The sequence below is a fragment of the Pan paniscus genome, chromosome 10, assembly GCF_029289425.2.
Source record: "Pan paniscus chromosome 10, NHGRI_mPanPan1-v2.0_pri, whole genome shotgun sequence".
Classification (NCBI taxonomy): Eukaryota; Metazoa; Chordata; class Mammalia; order Primates; family Hominidae; genus Pan; species Pan paniscus.
Genome location: NC_073259.2, coordinates 41046084 through 41063008, shown reverse-complemented (window position 1 = coordinate 41063008; position 16925 = coordinate 41046084). Strand labels below are relative to the sequence as shown.

At 43.2% G+C, this 16925-nt stretch overlaps 1 protein-coding gene, 1 non-coding gene and 1 pseudogene across 2 annotated transcripts; 2 read left to right on the top strand and 1 right to left on the bottom strand.

Moving 5' to 3' along the window:
* The first annotated feature begins 4517 nt into the window (after positions 1–4517).
* On the top strand, positions 4518–9215 carry LOC103782647 (vesicle transport through interaction with t-SNAREs homolog 1B-like; annotated as a pseudogene).
* Positions 9216–11673: 2458 nt separating this feature from the next.
* LOC112436868 (U6 spliceosomal RNA) lies at positions 11674–11777 on the bottom strand. The gene has a single exon (XR_003025543.1). It is a non-coding gene; the product is annotated as a U6 spliceosomal RNA (small nuclear RNA).
* Positions 11778–14870: 3093 nt separating this feature from the next.
* On the top strand, positions 14871–16185 carry LOC100981525 (HIG1 domain family member 1A, mitochondrial-like). The gene has a single exon (XM_034935000.2). The coding sequence runs from the start codon at positions 15166–15168 to the stop codon at positions 15442–15444; it is 279 nt and encodes a 92-aa protein (XP_034790891.1). The 5' UTR covers positions 14871–15165; the 3' UTR covers positions 15445–16185.
* Positions 16186–16925: the final 740 nt, after the last annotated feature.

The following is a 16925-nucleotide window of genomic DNA, read 5'->3' as shown; positions in this document are numbered from 1 at the left end:
CAGTGGCTCACGCCTGTAATTCCAGCACTTTGGGAGGCTGAGGCAGGTGGATCACAAGGTCAGGAGTTTGAGACCAGCCTGACCAACATGGTGAAACCCCGTCTCTATTAAAAATACAAAAATTAGCCGGGAGTGGTGGTGCACGCCTGTAATCTCGGCTACTCAGGCAGCTGAGGCAGGAGAATCACTTGAACCCAGGGGGCAAAGGTTGCAGTGAGCCAAGATTGTGCCACCGCACTCCAACCTGGGCAACAGAGCGAGACTCCATCTGAAAAAAAAAAAAAAGAAGAAGAAAGAAAGATTCCTGTGTAGTCATTTATTTCTCTCAGTTTTCCCACTTTGAGCCTCCAGTGTTGCAGATGAAAAGTCCCATACCAATGTGATTTGTTTCCTTTTGTAGCTAACTTGCTCTTTCTGTCTAAAAACTTGAAAATGTTTTTCTTTAACCTTGAAGTTTGGGAGTTTCATGCCTGTGTGTATGTCTTTTCTTGTTGTATCTTCCTGTTTCCTTTCAGTCTTCAAGCTCAGATATTTCTTCATGTCAGCAAAATTTTCTTCTATTCTTTATTGCTTCTCCTCCATCTATTCCTTTTCCCCCTTTTGGAACTAATATAGTTGAATTTTAGGACTACTGGATCTACTCTCCAAGAATCATATTTTCCTCATTATTTCCATCTCCTCATAGTATTTGCTCCATGCTTTGAAATATTATTTCCACTTGTTCTTCCAAGCCACTAATTTGAGTCTCAGCAGTGACTATTCTCTCTTTCAATACATATACTAATTTTTTTGTTGTTGAAAGTGTTGTTTTTTTAGTTCCCGAAAGTTGTTTCTTTCTTTTTCCTTTTTTTCTTTCTTTTCTTCTTCCTCTTTTTTTTTTTTTTTTTTCATACTACTTGAATCTCTAAGTGCTCCTAATTGTTTAAGTTATCATATATCTCTTTCAGTGGCTACTGTGCTTTCTGGTGGGCAGGGAAACAAGCTATCATAACTGCATGCCTGCAGGGCCAAGGCTCTCTGAGTCACATTCTTCCAGTGTTCCCATGGTCCTGATCTCTCTGCTCTGGGTGCTTCAAAGCTGGTCTCTATGCAGTGAGAGTGAGGAAGCTCCTCACCAGGTCTCCACACCAGGACTTCCCCCCTCTAACCCTAAGTTAAGGCTTTAATTGGCACCCTGCAGCCTGGCTCCAGCAGCAACATGGCTAAATGTTTGGAAATGAGGGTGGAAAAGAGTGGAAATTGCCTTAGAACTGTAGTTCTCAAACTCCATCGTGCATTAGAACTACCTTCGGGGTTTGTTAATACAGAGTTTCTGATTCATTAAGTCTGGGGTCAAGCCTGAGAATGTGCATTTCTAACAAGTTTCAGGGCAAGCCCTTGCTGCTGATCTAGGGACCACTTCTTTAGCATACACCGAACCAAGCCCTCTTTCTTCTCCTCCTTTTTTTCCTTTTTCTTCTTCAAAATTATACTTTCTTTTCTTTCTTACTTTTTTTTTCTTTTTTTTTTTTTGAGACAAAATCTTGCTCTGTCATCCAGGCTGGAGTATAGGAGTGCGATCTCAGCTCACTGCAACCTCCCGCTCAAGAGATTCTCATGCCTCTGCCTCCCGAGTAGCTGGCGTTACAGGTGTGCCCCACTGCACCTGGCTAATTTTTTCTATTTTTAATAGAAATGGGATTTCACTGGGTTGGCCAGGCTGGTCTTGAACTCCTGGACTCAAGTGATCTGCCTGCCTCGGCCTCTCAAAATTCTGGGATTACATGCATGAGTCACCGTGCCCAGCCCAAAATTATACATTCTTTTTATGGTAAGGAAATTAACCCAATGTCAGGGAATTATCTCCTAGTTTTATGTTTAGTCTTCCTACTAGTTCACGGTACTGGGACTTGTACACGACTGAGCTCCATCCAGGAGCCTCCTCCACCGAAACGCTCATGGGTGCATCCCTGACGAGCCCAGGTGTGTCTAAGGAGGAGGCACCAGCGGGGACCCGAAGGCACTCCAGGCAGGACACCACCACTGGGCTCACCTGAAGATGAGTAAAGGTGGGTCAGACCAGAAGTTGCCATCTGTGCATGGCCTCAGGCCCCCCTCCTCTTTGGACACCCTTTTATTATTAGCTTTGTGCCCACACAGCCCTCCCTTCAGGATCCTCAGGGGTCAGAGGGCTGTGGTTCAGGAAGTACCTAGGGTGGCGGTAGGTGGTGAGGCTGCTGCCTGGCAGGACTTTCCTCCCCTGCTGGGAGCCACCTTTCTTCCTGTCTACAGTCTGCGAGTGTTGTCCCCTGTGTGTCCCCAGACTGCACCCAACTGCTTGTTACAGACACCTTCCCTTCACCCCTTTGATTTTGCCTAGTGTTTCCCCTTCTTTAAATCACCTTGCCTGTCCTGGGACCCTTATAGCACTCGCTCTGCTGTCCTATGGTCCCCTCCCGAATCTGTGCTGTCCAGTGTCTGTGACCTCTGTAACACCCCACACCTCACTATCCATGCTCCTCTCATGCTCTGCCATGCGGAGCTCCTCTTCCATAACACACACTCCACCGTTCTACAACACAGGCTTCAAATGGGCATTTCAGCAAAGTCCAATGACCCTAATCTTAATCTGCATGCAGGATTTCCTTTTTTTTCTTTCTTTCTTCCTTTTTTTTTTTGACAGAGTCTTGCTCTGTCTCCCAGGCTGGAGTGCAGTGGTGCAATCTTGACTCACTGCAACCTCTGCCTTCTGGGTTCAAGCGATTCTCATGCCTCAGCCTCCTGAATAGCTGGGACTACAGGTGCATGTCACCATGTCCGGCTAATTTTTGTATTTTTAGTAGAGATGGGTTTTCACCACATTGGCCAGGCTGGTCTTGAACTCCTGACCTCAGGTGATCCACCCACCTCAGCCTCCCAAAGTGTTGGAATTACAGGCGTGAGCCACCGTGCCTGGCCAGGATTTCCTTTCCATTCTTCAAAGGAACTATTTCATTCATTCTCTCTTCTCCCATCATCCCTCTCCAAGCCCACAGAACTCCCCAGCAGCTCTCCTCTGCCCCAATTCCTTCCTGTTAACTGAAGAAATTCGCCCTCTTCCCTCTCCTCCTACCATCTCACTCAATGATATCAGCAGCTCTGGCACCATCCCTCCATTCTCCCTTCTACTAGATTGCTCCCAACAGCAGCCAGCTATGCCCCTAGTCTACTCTCCCTATGTCTAACTGTCCCTCTCCTCCCCCACAGCTACATCAGGCTGCTGTCCCACTTCTCAGTTCCCTGTCACAGCCACACTTCTCCAAAGAGTTGCCTGTCCCCACTGTTGAGGTTTTTCACCTCACATTCACTCAAGTGTTGATCATAGGTCTGCAAAGGGGCCTCTCATATTTTAATATGGGTTATTTGCTCCAGTACCCAAGCCTTCCTGTTATTTCCCCTCTCATCAGATGGACCCACTTTGACACATGACAAATCTGTATGGATTCTTGAAAATGTAGTGCTTTATTGTACCTTTCAAATTTATATAAAGGTTTAGTCAGCTTTATTCAAATATAATTCACATATCATACAATTTGTCCACCTAAAGTATGCAAGTCAATAATGTTAGTATAGGCCGGGCGCAGTGGCTCAAGCCTGTAATCCCAGCACTTTGGGAGGCCGAGGCGGGTGGATCACGAGGTCAGGAGATCGAGACCATCCTGGCTAACATGGTGAAACCCTGTCTGTACTAAAAGTACAAAAAAAAAAATTAGCTGGACGTGGTGGCGGGCACCTGTAGTCCCAGCTACTCGGGAGGCTGAGGCAGGAGAATGGCGTGAACCCGGGAGGAAGAGCTTGCAGTGAGCCGAGATGGCGCCACTGCACTCCAGCCTGGGTGACAGAGCGAGACTCCGTCTCAAAATAAATAAATAAATAAAATAATGTTAGTATATTCAGATTTGTGCAACCATCACCACAGTTAGCACATTTCATCACTGGCCCCCAAAATCTCATACCTACTAGTAGTCACTCTCCATGTCCCGAAAACCTCCCAGCCTTGGGCAACCACTGATTTACTTTCTGGATATTTCTTTTCTTTTTCTTTTTTCTGTTTTTTTTTTTTGAGACAAGGTCTCATTCTGTCACCCAGACAGTGGTTTCTGGGTACAGTGGTGCCATCATAGCTCACTGCGACATTGAACTCCTCGCACAAGCAATCCTCCTACCTCAGTCTCCTGAGTAGCTGAGACCACAGGTGCACACCACCACACCCAGCTAGATTTTGTACTTAAAAAATTATTTTTGTAGAGATGGGGTTTTGCCATGTTGCCAAGCTGGTCTCAAACTCCTGGGCTCAAGTGATCTGCCCACCTCAGCCTCCCAAAGTGCTGGGATTACAGGCATGAGCCACCATGCATGGCCTATTCTGGATATTTCACATAAATGAAATCAGGCATCAGTGGTGGGGATGGCTACAGGTCGGGGCTGCTGACTGACAAGCTAGGAGAGGGCCCAGTACCCGGAATCTTGGTGGGCGCTGCTGAAGCACCGCCTACACCATGCCTCTCTCTGCCACCTCCTTGGAGCATTTTGAGCAGCTGCACGAGATGTGCCTCCAAGGGGTGCACTAGTGGCTGCTGGGTATGGCAGGGACCCAGGAGAAGCTGATCAGAGATTTTGATGAAAAGCAACAGGAAGCAAACAAAATGCTGACACAGATGGAGGAGGAACTACATTATGCACCCGTATCTTTCCATAACCCCATGATGTCTAAGCTTAAAGACTATCAGAAGGACCTTGCCCAATTCCATCTGGAGGCAAGAAGTACAGCTTTGCAGCCATGCCTGGGGACCGAGGAGACATGAAATATGGCACATATGCTGTAGAGAATGAGCATATGAATAGGCTACAGTCTCAAAGGGCAATGCTTCTCCAAGGCACCAAAAGCCTGGGCCGGGCCACCCAAGAGACTGACCAGATTGGCTCAGAAATCTCAGAAGAGCTGGGGAACCAATGGGACCAGTGAGAACGTACCAAGAGTACACTGGGAAACGCAAGTGAAAACTTGTTCAAAAGTCAAAAGATTCTCTCTTCTAAGTCCAGAAAAGTGATAACCAACAAGCTTCTGCTTTCCATCATCTCACTGGAGCTAGCCATCCTGGGAGGCTTGGTTTACTTTGTGTTCTTTTGCAAGCATGGGACTTGCAATAGGGAAGGATTGTGGACCAGAACTTTGACCTTGGGAATGCATGGTGTTAGGGATGTGGATGGAATAAGCATGTTGCTCCTGTGGGCTAACAGTTCAAGGATGCACTGCGTAGCCAGACTGTGGGGGAGAAGGGAGGAAAGGTGGAAAGCCACTTAATTGTGAAGTGACAGCAACAAGACCAGTATGATATACCAAGGTAATAATGCTGTTTATGACTTCTTTTTTTGTTGTTGGTTTTTTGTATTGTTTTGTTTTGTTTTGTTTTTGTTTTTGTTTTTGAGACAGAGTCTCACTCTGTCGTCCAGGCTGGAGTGCTGTGGCGTGATCTCGGCTCACTGCAAACTCCACCTTCTGGGTTCACGCCATTCTCCCGCCTCAGCCTTCCGAGTAAGTGGGACTACGGGTGCCCGCCACCGTGCCTGGCTAATTTTTTGTATTTTTAGTGGAGACAGGGTTTCACCATGTTAGCCAGGATAGTCTCGATCTCCTGACCTCGTGATCTGCCCGCCTTGGCCTCCCAAAGTGCTGGGATTACAGGCGTGAGCCACCGTGCCCGGCCATGACTTCTTTAAAAATACATAAGCCTGGCCAACATAGCAAGAACTCATCTCTACCAAAAATAAAAAAAATTAGCCAGGTGCAGAGGCCATATCTGTAGTCCCAGCTACTTAGAAGGCTGAGGCAGGAGAACTGCTTGAGACCAGGAGTCTAAGGCTGCAGTGAGCTATGATAGTGCCACTGCACTCCAGCCTGGGTGACAGAGACCTTGTCTCCAAAAACAAAATTAATTAATTAATTTTTAAGAATATGCCAAGGCTGGGCGCGGTGGCTCACACCTGTAATCCCAGCACTTTGGGAGGCCGAGGTGGGAGGATCACCTGAGGTCAGGAGTTCAAGACCAGCCTGGCCAACATGGTGAAACCCTGTCTCTACTAAAAATACCAAAAATTAGCTGGGCATGGTGGTGTGCACCCATAATCCCAGCTACTCTGGAGGCTGAGGTAGGAGAATCGCTTGAACCCGGGAGGCAGAGGTTGCAGTGAGTTGAGATTGTGCCACTGCACTCCAGCCTGGGCGATAGAATGAGACTCTCTCAAAAAAAAAAAAAAAAAAAAGGCCAGGCACGGTGGCTCACACCTGTAATCCCAACACTTTGGGAGCCCGAGGCGGGCAGATCACCTGAGTTTAAGGGTTCGAGACCAGCCTGACCAAAATGGAGAAACCCTGTCTCTACTAAAATTACAAAATTAGCTGGGCATGGTGGCACATGCCTGTAATCCCAGCTACTCGGGAGGCTGAGACAGGAGAATCGCTTGGGCCCAGGAGGCGGAGGTTTCAGTGAGCCAAGGTCATGCAATCGCACTCTAGCCTGGGCAACAAGAGTGAAACTCCATCTCAGAAAAAAAAAAAAAAAGTGCCATGTGTGGTGCCACATGCGTGTAATTCCAGCACTTTGGGAGGCCGAGGTGGAGAGATTGCTTGAGCTCAGGAGTTCAAGACCAGCCTGGCCAACATGGTGAAAACCCGTCTCTACTTAAAAAAACATAAAATTAGCTGAGCGTGGTGGTGCATGCCTGTGGTCCCAGCTACTCTAGAGGCTGAGCAAGGGAGAATCACCTGGGTTCAGGAGGTCGAGGCTGCAGTGAGTCAACATTGGGCCCTGCACTCCAGCCTGGTGACAGAGTGAGACCCTGTCTCAAAAATAACAATCAACCAATAAATGAAATCATACCCAATGTGGTCCTCTGAGATGGCCTTCTTCTTAACCTGTTTTGAAGATTCAATCATGTTTTAGCATATACCATACTTCATTTCTTTTTCTTTTTTTCAAGACAAGGTCTCCCTCTGTTGCCCAGGTTGGAGTTCAATGGCCTGATCATGGTTCACTGCAACTTTGACCTCCCAGGCTCAAACAATCCTCCCACCTCAGCTTCCTGAGTAGCTGCAACTAAAAGTGGGCCACCACCATGTCTGGCTAACTTTTTTGTATTTTTTTTTAATAGAACAAGGTCTCACTATGTTGCCCAGATTCATCTCGGACTCCCCAGCCAAGCAATTTGCTGCCTCCGCCTTCCAGAGTGTTGGGACTACAGGTGTGAGCCTATAGAAATAAAGACCGCACCCAGTCCTTTATTTCTTTTTTTGGCTCACAAGTGCTTGATGTTCTTTCTTATTGTCAAATTATATTCCATTGTATAGATATACCACATTTCATATATCCATTCACCAGTAATGGAATTGAGTTTTTTCCACTTTTTTGGCTATTCTGAATAAAGCTGCTATGAATGTTTGTGTGCAACTCTTTGCCTCAATAAATGTGTTTTATTTCTCTTGGCTATATACCTGGAAGTGGAATTACTGGGTCATATGATAATTCTGCATTTAATCGTTTGAGGAACTGCTAGACCATTTTCCAAAGTGGCTGCACCAGTTTATAATCCTGCCAGCAGTGTGTGAGGGTTCCAACTTCCCACATACTCACCAACACTTCGTTATTATCTCTTTTTGATTATAGCCGTCTTCATATGAAGTGGTATCTCATTGTGGTTTTGATTTTCATTTCCCTGACAACTAATGATGTTGAGCATCTTGTCATGTGCTTACTGGCCATTTGTACAGCTTCTTTGGAGAAATGTCTATTCAAATCCTTAGCCCATTTTTATTTATTTTATTTATTTGTCTTTATTTTTATTTTATGTATGTGTCCTTATATTATTGAGTTGTAAGAGTTATTTCCATGTTCTTGATATAAGTCCCTTATCAGATATATGATTTATAAATATCCTCTTTCATTCTATAGATTGTCTTTTCACTTTCTTGATGGTATCCTTTGAAGTGTAAAAGTTTTTAATTTTGATGAACTCCAGTTTACCTATTTTTTCTTTGGTTGCTTGCGCTTTCGGTGTCATATCTAACCTAACCCAGGCTCACAAAGATTTATTCCTATATTTTCTTCTAAGAGTTTTATGGTTTTAGCTCTTAAGTGTATGAATTAATTCTGGGGTATGATGTGAGAAAAAAATGACATTCTTTTGCATGTGAATATCTAGTTGTCCCAGCAACACTTGTTAAAAAGACTATTCTTTCTCCAATGAATTGTCTTGGCATCTTTTTAAAAATTTTATTTTATTTTATTTTTTTATTTATTTATTTAGAGACAGGGTATTGTTATGTCACCCAGGCTGGAGTGCAGTGGTGCTATCACGGCTCACGGCAGCTCAACTTCCTGGGCTCAGGTGATCCTCCCACCTCTGCCTCCCAAGTAGCTAGAACTACAGGTATGTGCCACCATGCCTGGCTAATTTTTTTTTTATTTTTTTGTAAAGACAAGGTCTCACCATGTTGCCCAAGCTGGTCTTGAACTCCTGGACTCAAGCTATCCTCCTGTCTGGCCTCCCAAAGTGCTGGGATTCCAGGCATGAGCCACCATGCCTGACTGTCTTGACATTCTTGTTGAAAGTCAATTGACTAAACGTGAGGGCTTATTTCTAGATTCTCAAATTTTTTTCCATTGATATACATGTATATCCTGTAGACTACGTTGTCTTGAAACTACTGTAGTTTTGTAGTACATTTTGAAATCAAGAAGTGTGAGTTCTCCAAGTTTGTTCTTTTTTTTCAAGATTGTTTTGGCTATTATGGGTTTCTTGCATTTCCATATGAATTTTGGATCAGCTTGTCAATTTCTGCAAAGAAGTCAACTGGGATGGTTATAGAGATTGTGTTCAGTCTATAGATCCACTAACATGAAATGTCTTTCCATTTATTTAGATCCTTAATTTCTTTCTTCAATATGTTGTAGTTTTCAGAGTATACATTCTGGCCAGGTGTGGTGGCTCACACCTGTAATCCCAGCACTTTGGGAGGCTGAGGCAGGTGGATTACAAGGTCAGGAGATCGAGACCATCCAGGCCAAGATGGTGAAACCCTGTCTCTACTAAAAATACAAAAATTAGCTGGGCGTGGTGGCACATGCCTGTAATCCCAGCTACTTGGGAGGCTGAGGCAGGAGAATAGCTTGAACCAGGGAGCTGGAGGTTGCAGTGAGCCGAGATCATGCCACTGCACTGTAGCCCGGCGACAGAGCGAGACTCTGTCTCAAAACAAAACAAAACAAAACAAAAAAACGGAGTATACCTTCTACATTTGTTTTGTTAAATTGTTTCCTATTTTATTCTTTTTGACGTCCTTGTAAATAAAATTATTTTATTAATTTCATTTTTAGATTGTTCGTTTCTAGTGTATAGAAACACAACTGATTTGTATGTTGATCTGCTATTTATTTATTTATTTATTAAAAAATAGAGACAAAGTCTCACTATGCTGCCCAGGCTGGTCTTAAACACCTGGACTCAAGTGATCCACCCACTTCCACCTCCCAAAGTGCTGGGATTACAGATGTAAGCCCCCATGCCCAGCTGTATATGAAATAAATTTCATTTTCTTACCTAATTGCCATGGACAGAACCTGCAGTACAGTGTTGAATAGAAGCACAGAGAGTGGACATTCTTGTCTTGTTCCTGATCTCAGAGGGAAAACATTTAGACTTTCATCATTAGGTGTGACATTAGCAGAGGGTTTTTGTAGCTACCCTTTATCAGGTTGAGAAAAATCCCCTTCTATATCTAGTTTGTTGAGTTTTTTTTTCTTTTCTTTTCTTTTTATTTTTGAGATGGAGTCTCACTCTGTCGCTCAGGTTGGAGTGCAGTGGCGCGATCTCAGCTCACTGCAACCTCCGCCTCCTGGGTTCAAGTGATTCTCCTGCCTCAGCCTCCTGAGTAGCTGGGATTACAGGTGCCCGTCACCATGCCCAGCTAATTTTTTTTTTTTTTGTATTTTTAGTAGAGACAGGGTTTCACCATCCCAGCCAGGCTGTGTGTATTGAGGTCATCAACAGACCACATTGAAATGTGGGTTTTGTCCTCTGTTCTATTGATATGGCATAATACATTAATTGATTTTGGATGTCAAACCAACCTTGCATTTCTGATACAAATCCTACTTTGTCATGGTATATAACTCTTTTTTTTTTTTTTTGAGACAGACTCTCACTCTGTTGCCAGGCTGGCGTATGGTGGCACGATCTTGGCTCACTGCAATCTCTGCCTCCTGGGTCAAGCTATTCTGCCTCAGCCTCCCTAGTAGCTGGGAGTACAGGTGCATGCCACCACATCCAGCTAATTTTTGTATTTTTAGTAGAGACAGGGTTTCACCGTGTTAGCCATGATGGTCTCGATCTCTTGACCTCATGATCCGCCTGCCTCGGCCTCCCAAAGTGCTAGGATTACAGGTGTAAGCCACTGTGCCTGGCCAACCCTTTTTATATGTTGCTGAATTTGGTTGGCTAGTTCAGGATTTTTGCATCTAAATTCATAAGACATATTGGTATATAGTTTTCTTCTGATGTTTTTGTATTGTTTTGGTATCAGGATTAATACTGCCCTCATAGGATGAGTTTAGAAGTACTCTCTTCTGTTATTTGGAAGAATTTGTGAAGAATTGGTGTTAAGTCTTTAATGTTTGGTAAAATTCACCATTAAAGCCTTCACTTTTCTTTGTGAAATGCTTTTAGATTACTAATCCAATTACTCTTTCTCTTTTTATTATAGGTCTATTCAGAATTTATATTTCTTCTTGAATCAATTTCAGTAGTTTGTGATTTTCTAGGTATTTGTCTATTTCATCTAAGGTATCTAATTTGTTGGCATAGTCATTTATAGTATACCCTTATAACCTTCCTTATTTTTGAAAGGTCAGTAGTAATGCTCCCTCTTTCATTCCTAAGTTTAGTATAATTTGAATCTTCTCCATTTTTTGTTTCTGTTCTTGTTTTAGAGAGACAGGATCTCACTCAGTCACCCAGGCTGGAGTGCGGTAGTGTGATTGTAGCTCACTGTAACTTTGAACTCCTGGGCTCAAGCAATCCTCCTGCCTCAGCCTCCCAGGTAGCTAGGACTACAGGTACATGTCATCATAACGGGCTAATTTTTTTATTTTTCATTTTTTTGGAGCGATGGGTCTCTCTCTATAGATAGATAGATAGATAGATAGATAGATAGATAGATAGATAGATATAGATATATAAATATAGATATATATATATATTTTTTTGAGACAGAGTTTCACTCTGTCATCCAGGCTGGAGAGCAGTGATGCAATCTTGGCTCACTGCAACCTCCACAACCTCCACCTCCCAGGTTCAAGTGATCTTCCCACCTCAGCCTCCAGAGTAGCTGGGATTGCAAGCAGGTGTCACCACATCCGACTAAATTTTTTTTTTTGTATTTTTAGTAGAGACAGTGTTTCACCATGTTGGCCAGGCTGGTCTCAAACTCCTGACCTCAAGTGATCCACCTGCCTTGGCCTCCCAAATATATATATATGTTATTGTACATATATATAAATGTCATGAAATATATATACATATACTTTTTTATAGGTATATATATTTTAAATTTTATAATTTAGATATATTTACATATATTTTCTTAATTTAAAAATTTTAAAAAATATGGAACACTTCAAAAATTTGCACATCATCCTTGTGCAGGGGCCATGCTAATCTCTGTATTGTTCCAATTTTAGTATATGTGCTGCCAAAGAGAGCACACTCAGGCTGGTCTTGAACTCCTGGCCTCAAGTGATCTTCCCACCTTGGCCTCCCAGAGGACTGGGATTACAGATGTGAGCCACCATACCCAGCCTTTCTCTGTTTTTTTCTTAATCAGTCTAGCCTTGTTGATCTTTTCAAAGGACCAACTATTCATTTTGTTGATTTTCTTTAGTGTTTTTCTGTTGCCTGTTTCATTAATTTAAACTCTAATATACATTATTTCCTTCATTCTTCTTGCTTTAGGTTTAGTTTGCTCTTTTTCCAGTGTCTTAGGGTAGAAGTTTAGTTAATTGATTTGAGATCTCTCTACTTTTCAAATATAGGTGTTTACAGTTGTAGATTTTTTTTTTTTTTGTATATGCTCCCATGAGGTTGAGAAAGTTGCCTTCTACCCCCAAGTCAGCCAAACTGCAAGGTCTAAGAACCCAGTCCTCCACAATACTGTCCTTACTTCTGATATTAGCTGCAAGTTTGGGGTTTTCCCAAAACCACCCTCCGGTCGAATAATTCACTGAGGAAGTGACAGAACTCAGGCTAGATGTGGTGGCTCATGCCTGTAATCCCAGCACTTTGGGAGGCCGAGGAGGTTTTAGATTTTTCTTCTTCAGGAGTTCGAGACCAGCCTGGCCAACATGGTGAAATCCCATCTCTACTAAAAATACAAAAATTAGCCAGGCATGGTGGTGCATGCCTGTAGTCCCAGCTACTTGGGAGGCTAAGGCAGGAGAATTGCTTGAACCTGGGAGGTGAAGCAGTGAGCCGAGATCAATCGTGCCATTGCACTCCAGCCTGGGCGACAGAGTGTGACTCCATCTCAAAAAAAAGAAGTGACAGAACTCAGTGAAAGCTAGCTATTATTCTCAAGGTCACAGTTTATTCCAGAGAAAGGATACTCTAAAATCAGCCATGGGAAGGGGCACATAGAGCAGAGTCTAGGAGGATTCCAAATGCAAAGCTTTCATTGTCATCAGGAGATGTTATCCTCTCAGCATCGATGTGTGAAAGTGCACACAGAGTGTTGCAAATCCAGGAAGCTCATCCTAACTTCAGTGTCCAGAGTTTTTATTGGAGTTTTCATTATACAGGCATGATGGTGGTTGAACTCAGTCTCCCATCTCCCTCCCCTATCCCTGGAAGTTAGGCCAGTATCATGGTGAGATCCATCAAGGAGCCCATGATGAGTCACCTCATTAGCATAAACTATCAGATGTAATCTTAGGGGCCCACTTGAATAACAAAGAAATATATAAATTTTTTATTAAGAGACAGGGTCTCAGTCTGTTACTCAGGCTGGAGTGCAGTGGTGTGATCAGAGTTTACTGCAGCCTCAAACTTCTGGGCTCAAGTGATCCTCCCACCTCAGCATCCTGAGTAGCTGGGTGCACACCACAGTGCCCAGCTTGAGAAATATTCTTACCACTTGGGGAATTCCATGGGTTTAGAGGCTACCTCTCAGGAGCCAGGGACAATGGCCAGGCCTTTCCTTGGGCAAGGCCAAATTCTTCACACTTTCTATTCCTAGTCAGCTGAATTTTGCTTTTTTGTTTTGTTTTGTTTTGCTTTGTTTTGTTTTGTTTTGTTTTGTTTTGTTTGAGACAGAGTGCTGCTCTGTTGCCCAGACTGGAGTGCAGTAGTGCAATAATAGCTCACTGCAGACTTGACCTCCTGGGCTCAAGCAATCGTCCCATCTTAGCCCCCAGAGTAGCTGGGACTATAGACTTACACCACCACACACTGTTAATTTAAAAAAAATTTTTTTGGTAGGGATGAGATCTCACTACATTGCCCAGGCTGGTCTTGAACTCCTTGTCTTAAGTGATCCTTCCACCTCGGCCTCCCAAAGTGCTGGGATTACAGGTGCGAGCCACTGCCTGGCCAGCTGAATGATTTTACATGTTTACTATTTCTTATCTGAAATGCTTGGGACCAGAAGTGTTTTGGATTTCAGATTTTTTGGATTTTGGAATATTTGCATTATACTTTATATGAGCATCCCTAATCAGAAAATCAAAATTCTGAAATGCTACAATAAGCATTTCCTTTGAGTGTCATGTCAGTACTCAAAAAGTTTCAGATTTTCAGACCAGTCAGGGTATGATAAGAAAAAAATAAGTTTCAAATGTCAGAGCATTTCAGATTTTGGATTTTGCATTAGGGATGTTCAACCTACATTAGGAATGGGTATTGGGGCCGGGCACAGTGGCTCATGCCGGTAATCCCAGCACTCTGGGAGGCCGAGGTGGGTGGATCACCTGAAGTCAGGAGTTTGTAGACCAGCCTGGCCAACATGGTGAAACCACGTCTCTATAAAAATACAAAAATCAGCCAGGTGTGGTAGCACGTACCTGTAATCCCAACTACTTGGGAGGCTGAAGCAGGAGAATCACTTGAACCCAGGAGGTTGCAGTGAGCCGAGATCATGACACTGCACTCCAGCCTGGGTGACAGAGCAAGACTCCGTCTCAAAAAAAAAAAAAAAAACAGGAATGGATATTGGATTTTATCAAATGTCTTTTCTGCATCTATTGAGAGGATAATGCAAATTTTAGTTTTTAGTCTGTTAATATTCTGAAAGGAAAATAAATCTTAGGACACCCAACACACTACACCAAAGGGAAAAGTCAAGCTGGGAACTGGGTCAGGCAAAACTGTCTCCCATTTTGTTCCTAAATAAGATAGCTACAAAGATTTTAAAAGCTACATACTGGCAGGGCGCGGTGGCTCACGCCTGTAATCCCAGCACTTTCAGAGGTCAGGAGTTTGAGACCAGCCTGGCCAACATGGTGAAACCCCATCTCTACTAAAAATACAAACATTGGCCGGGCATGGTGGTGGGCGCCTGTAATCCCTGCTACAAAGGAGGCTGAGGCAGGAGAATATCTTGAACCCGGGAGGTGGATGTTGCAGTGAGCAGAGTTTGTGCCACTGCATTCCAGCCTGGGCAACAGAGCAAGACTCTGTCTCAAAAAAAAAAAAAAAAAAAAAGGCCGGGTGCGTGGCTCACGCCTGTAATCCCAGCACTTTGGGAGGCTGAGGCGGGCGGATCATGAGGTCAGGAGATCGAGACCATTCTGGCTAACACGGTGAAACCCTGTCTCTACTAAAAAAAAATACAAAAAATTTAGCCGGGCGTGGTGGCGGGCGCCTGTAGTCCCAGCTACTCGGGAGGCTGAGGCAGGAGAATGGCGTGAACCCGGGAGACAGAGTTTGCAGTCAGCTGAGATTGCACCACTGCACTCCAGCCTGGGCAACAGTGAGTCTCTGTCTCAAAAAAAAAAAAAAAAAAGCAAGAAGCCCGGAGGACTGGGTGCGCGTGCAGGGATCGGAAGCCGGTTGGAGTGTGTGAGGTTTTCTCGCTCTAGGGAGATTCTTCAAGCAATCACTATGTCAACAGACACAGGTGTTTCCCTTCCTTCATATGAGGAAGATCAGGGATCAAAACTTATTGGAAAAGCTAAAGAGGCACCATTTGTACCCGTTGGAATAGCAGATTTTGCCGCAATTGTTGCGTATGGATTATACAAACTGAAGAGCAGGGGAAATACTAAAATGCCCATTCATCTGATCCACATGCGTGTGGCAGCCCAAGGCTTTGTTGTAGGAGCAATGACTGTTGGTATGGGCTACTTCATGTATCGGGAATTCTGGGCAAAACCTAAGTAAGCCTTAGAAGAAGAGATGCTGTCTTGGTCTTGTTGGACGAGCTTGCTTTAGTTAGACGTCTCATTATTGAAGTTACTATTACTGTTGGAAATAAACTAATTTGTATGGGTTTAGATGGTAACATGGCATTTTGAATATTGGCTTCCTTTCTTGCAGGCTTGATTTGCCTGGTGACCAAATTACTAGTGACTAGTTTACTAACTAGGTCATTCAAGGAAGTCAAGTTAACTTAAACATGTCACCTAAATGCACTTGATGGTGTTGAAATGTCCACCTTCTTAAATTTTTAAGATGAACTGAGTTCTAAAGAAGATAACAGGCCAATCCTGAAGGTACTCCCAGTTTGCTGCAGAATCTCACATATTTTGGATGTTGTATAAGAGTCCTATTTGCCCCAGTTAATTCAACTTTTGTCTGCCTGTTCTGTGGACTGGCTGGCTCTGTTAGAACTCTGTCCAAAAAGTGCATGGAATATAACTTGTAAAGCTTCCCACAATTGACAATATATGTGCATGTGTTTAAGCCAAATCCAGAAAGCTTAAACAATAGAGCTGCATAATAGTATTTATTAAAGAATCACAACTGTAAACATGAGAATAACTTAAGGATTCTAGTTTAGTTTTTTGTAATTGCAAATTATATTTTTGCTGCTGATATATTAGAATAATTTTTAAATGTCATCTTGAAATAGAAATATGTATTTTAAGCACTCATGCAAAGGTAAATGAACACTTTTTAAATGTGTGTTGCTTATTTTTTCCATAAGAATTGTAAACATTGAACTGAACAAATTACCTTTAATGGATTTGATTAATGACTAATGAGCAAGCGGGTTTGGCCAGACAGTATACCCAAACTTTTATATAGTATACAGAAGGCTATCACACTTGTGAAATTCTCTTGTCTAATCCGAATTTGCATTCCATGGTGATAACATGGTATATGTATTGTTATTAAAGTAAGTGACCCATGTCAAAAAAAAAAAAAGCTACATACCTTGCTCACAATTACCTACAAGGAAATTCTCTATAGGCCCCAAGATCTTTACCCTAAAACAGCTCTGTTGAAATGTACCTTAACAATGTACATTGATAGCTTATCTTATCTTCACAGGTATGAGACAAAGGACAGAATTAAAAAGTCATCCCTCCGCTCATCTGAGACAAATGCATACCTGAATGCTTCCTCTGCCCTATGTTTATCTTATGTAAAAATGCGGATTCACTGAGCATGAGACAAACATCCAAGTGACTATCCCTCCACCCCTCCCACATGTAAAATGACAGTGAACGCTCATCAAAGACTCAAAAGAAAACAACCGCTTGCCTCTTTTATCTACCCTCCCTTTTTTCTTTCTTCCTCTTTCCCCCAATATCCACTCTTTCCCCTTCAAATATTGAGATCCCCAGACTGTCTTCAGAAAAGCGCACAGACCACAGATTTTTCCTGTGTTTCTGTATTCTTTTTCCAAGGTGTGTCCT

Excerpts from the sequence above, each read along its gene's own strand:
- LOC100981525 (XM_034935000.2), top strand. The coding sequence starts at position 15,166 with ATGTCAACAGACACAGGTGTTTCCCTTCCTTCATATGAGGAAGATCAG.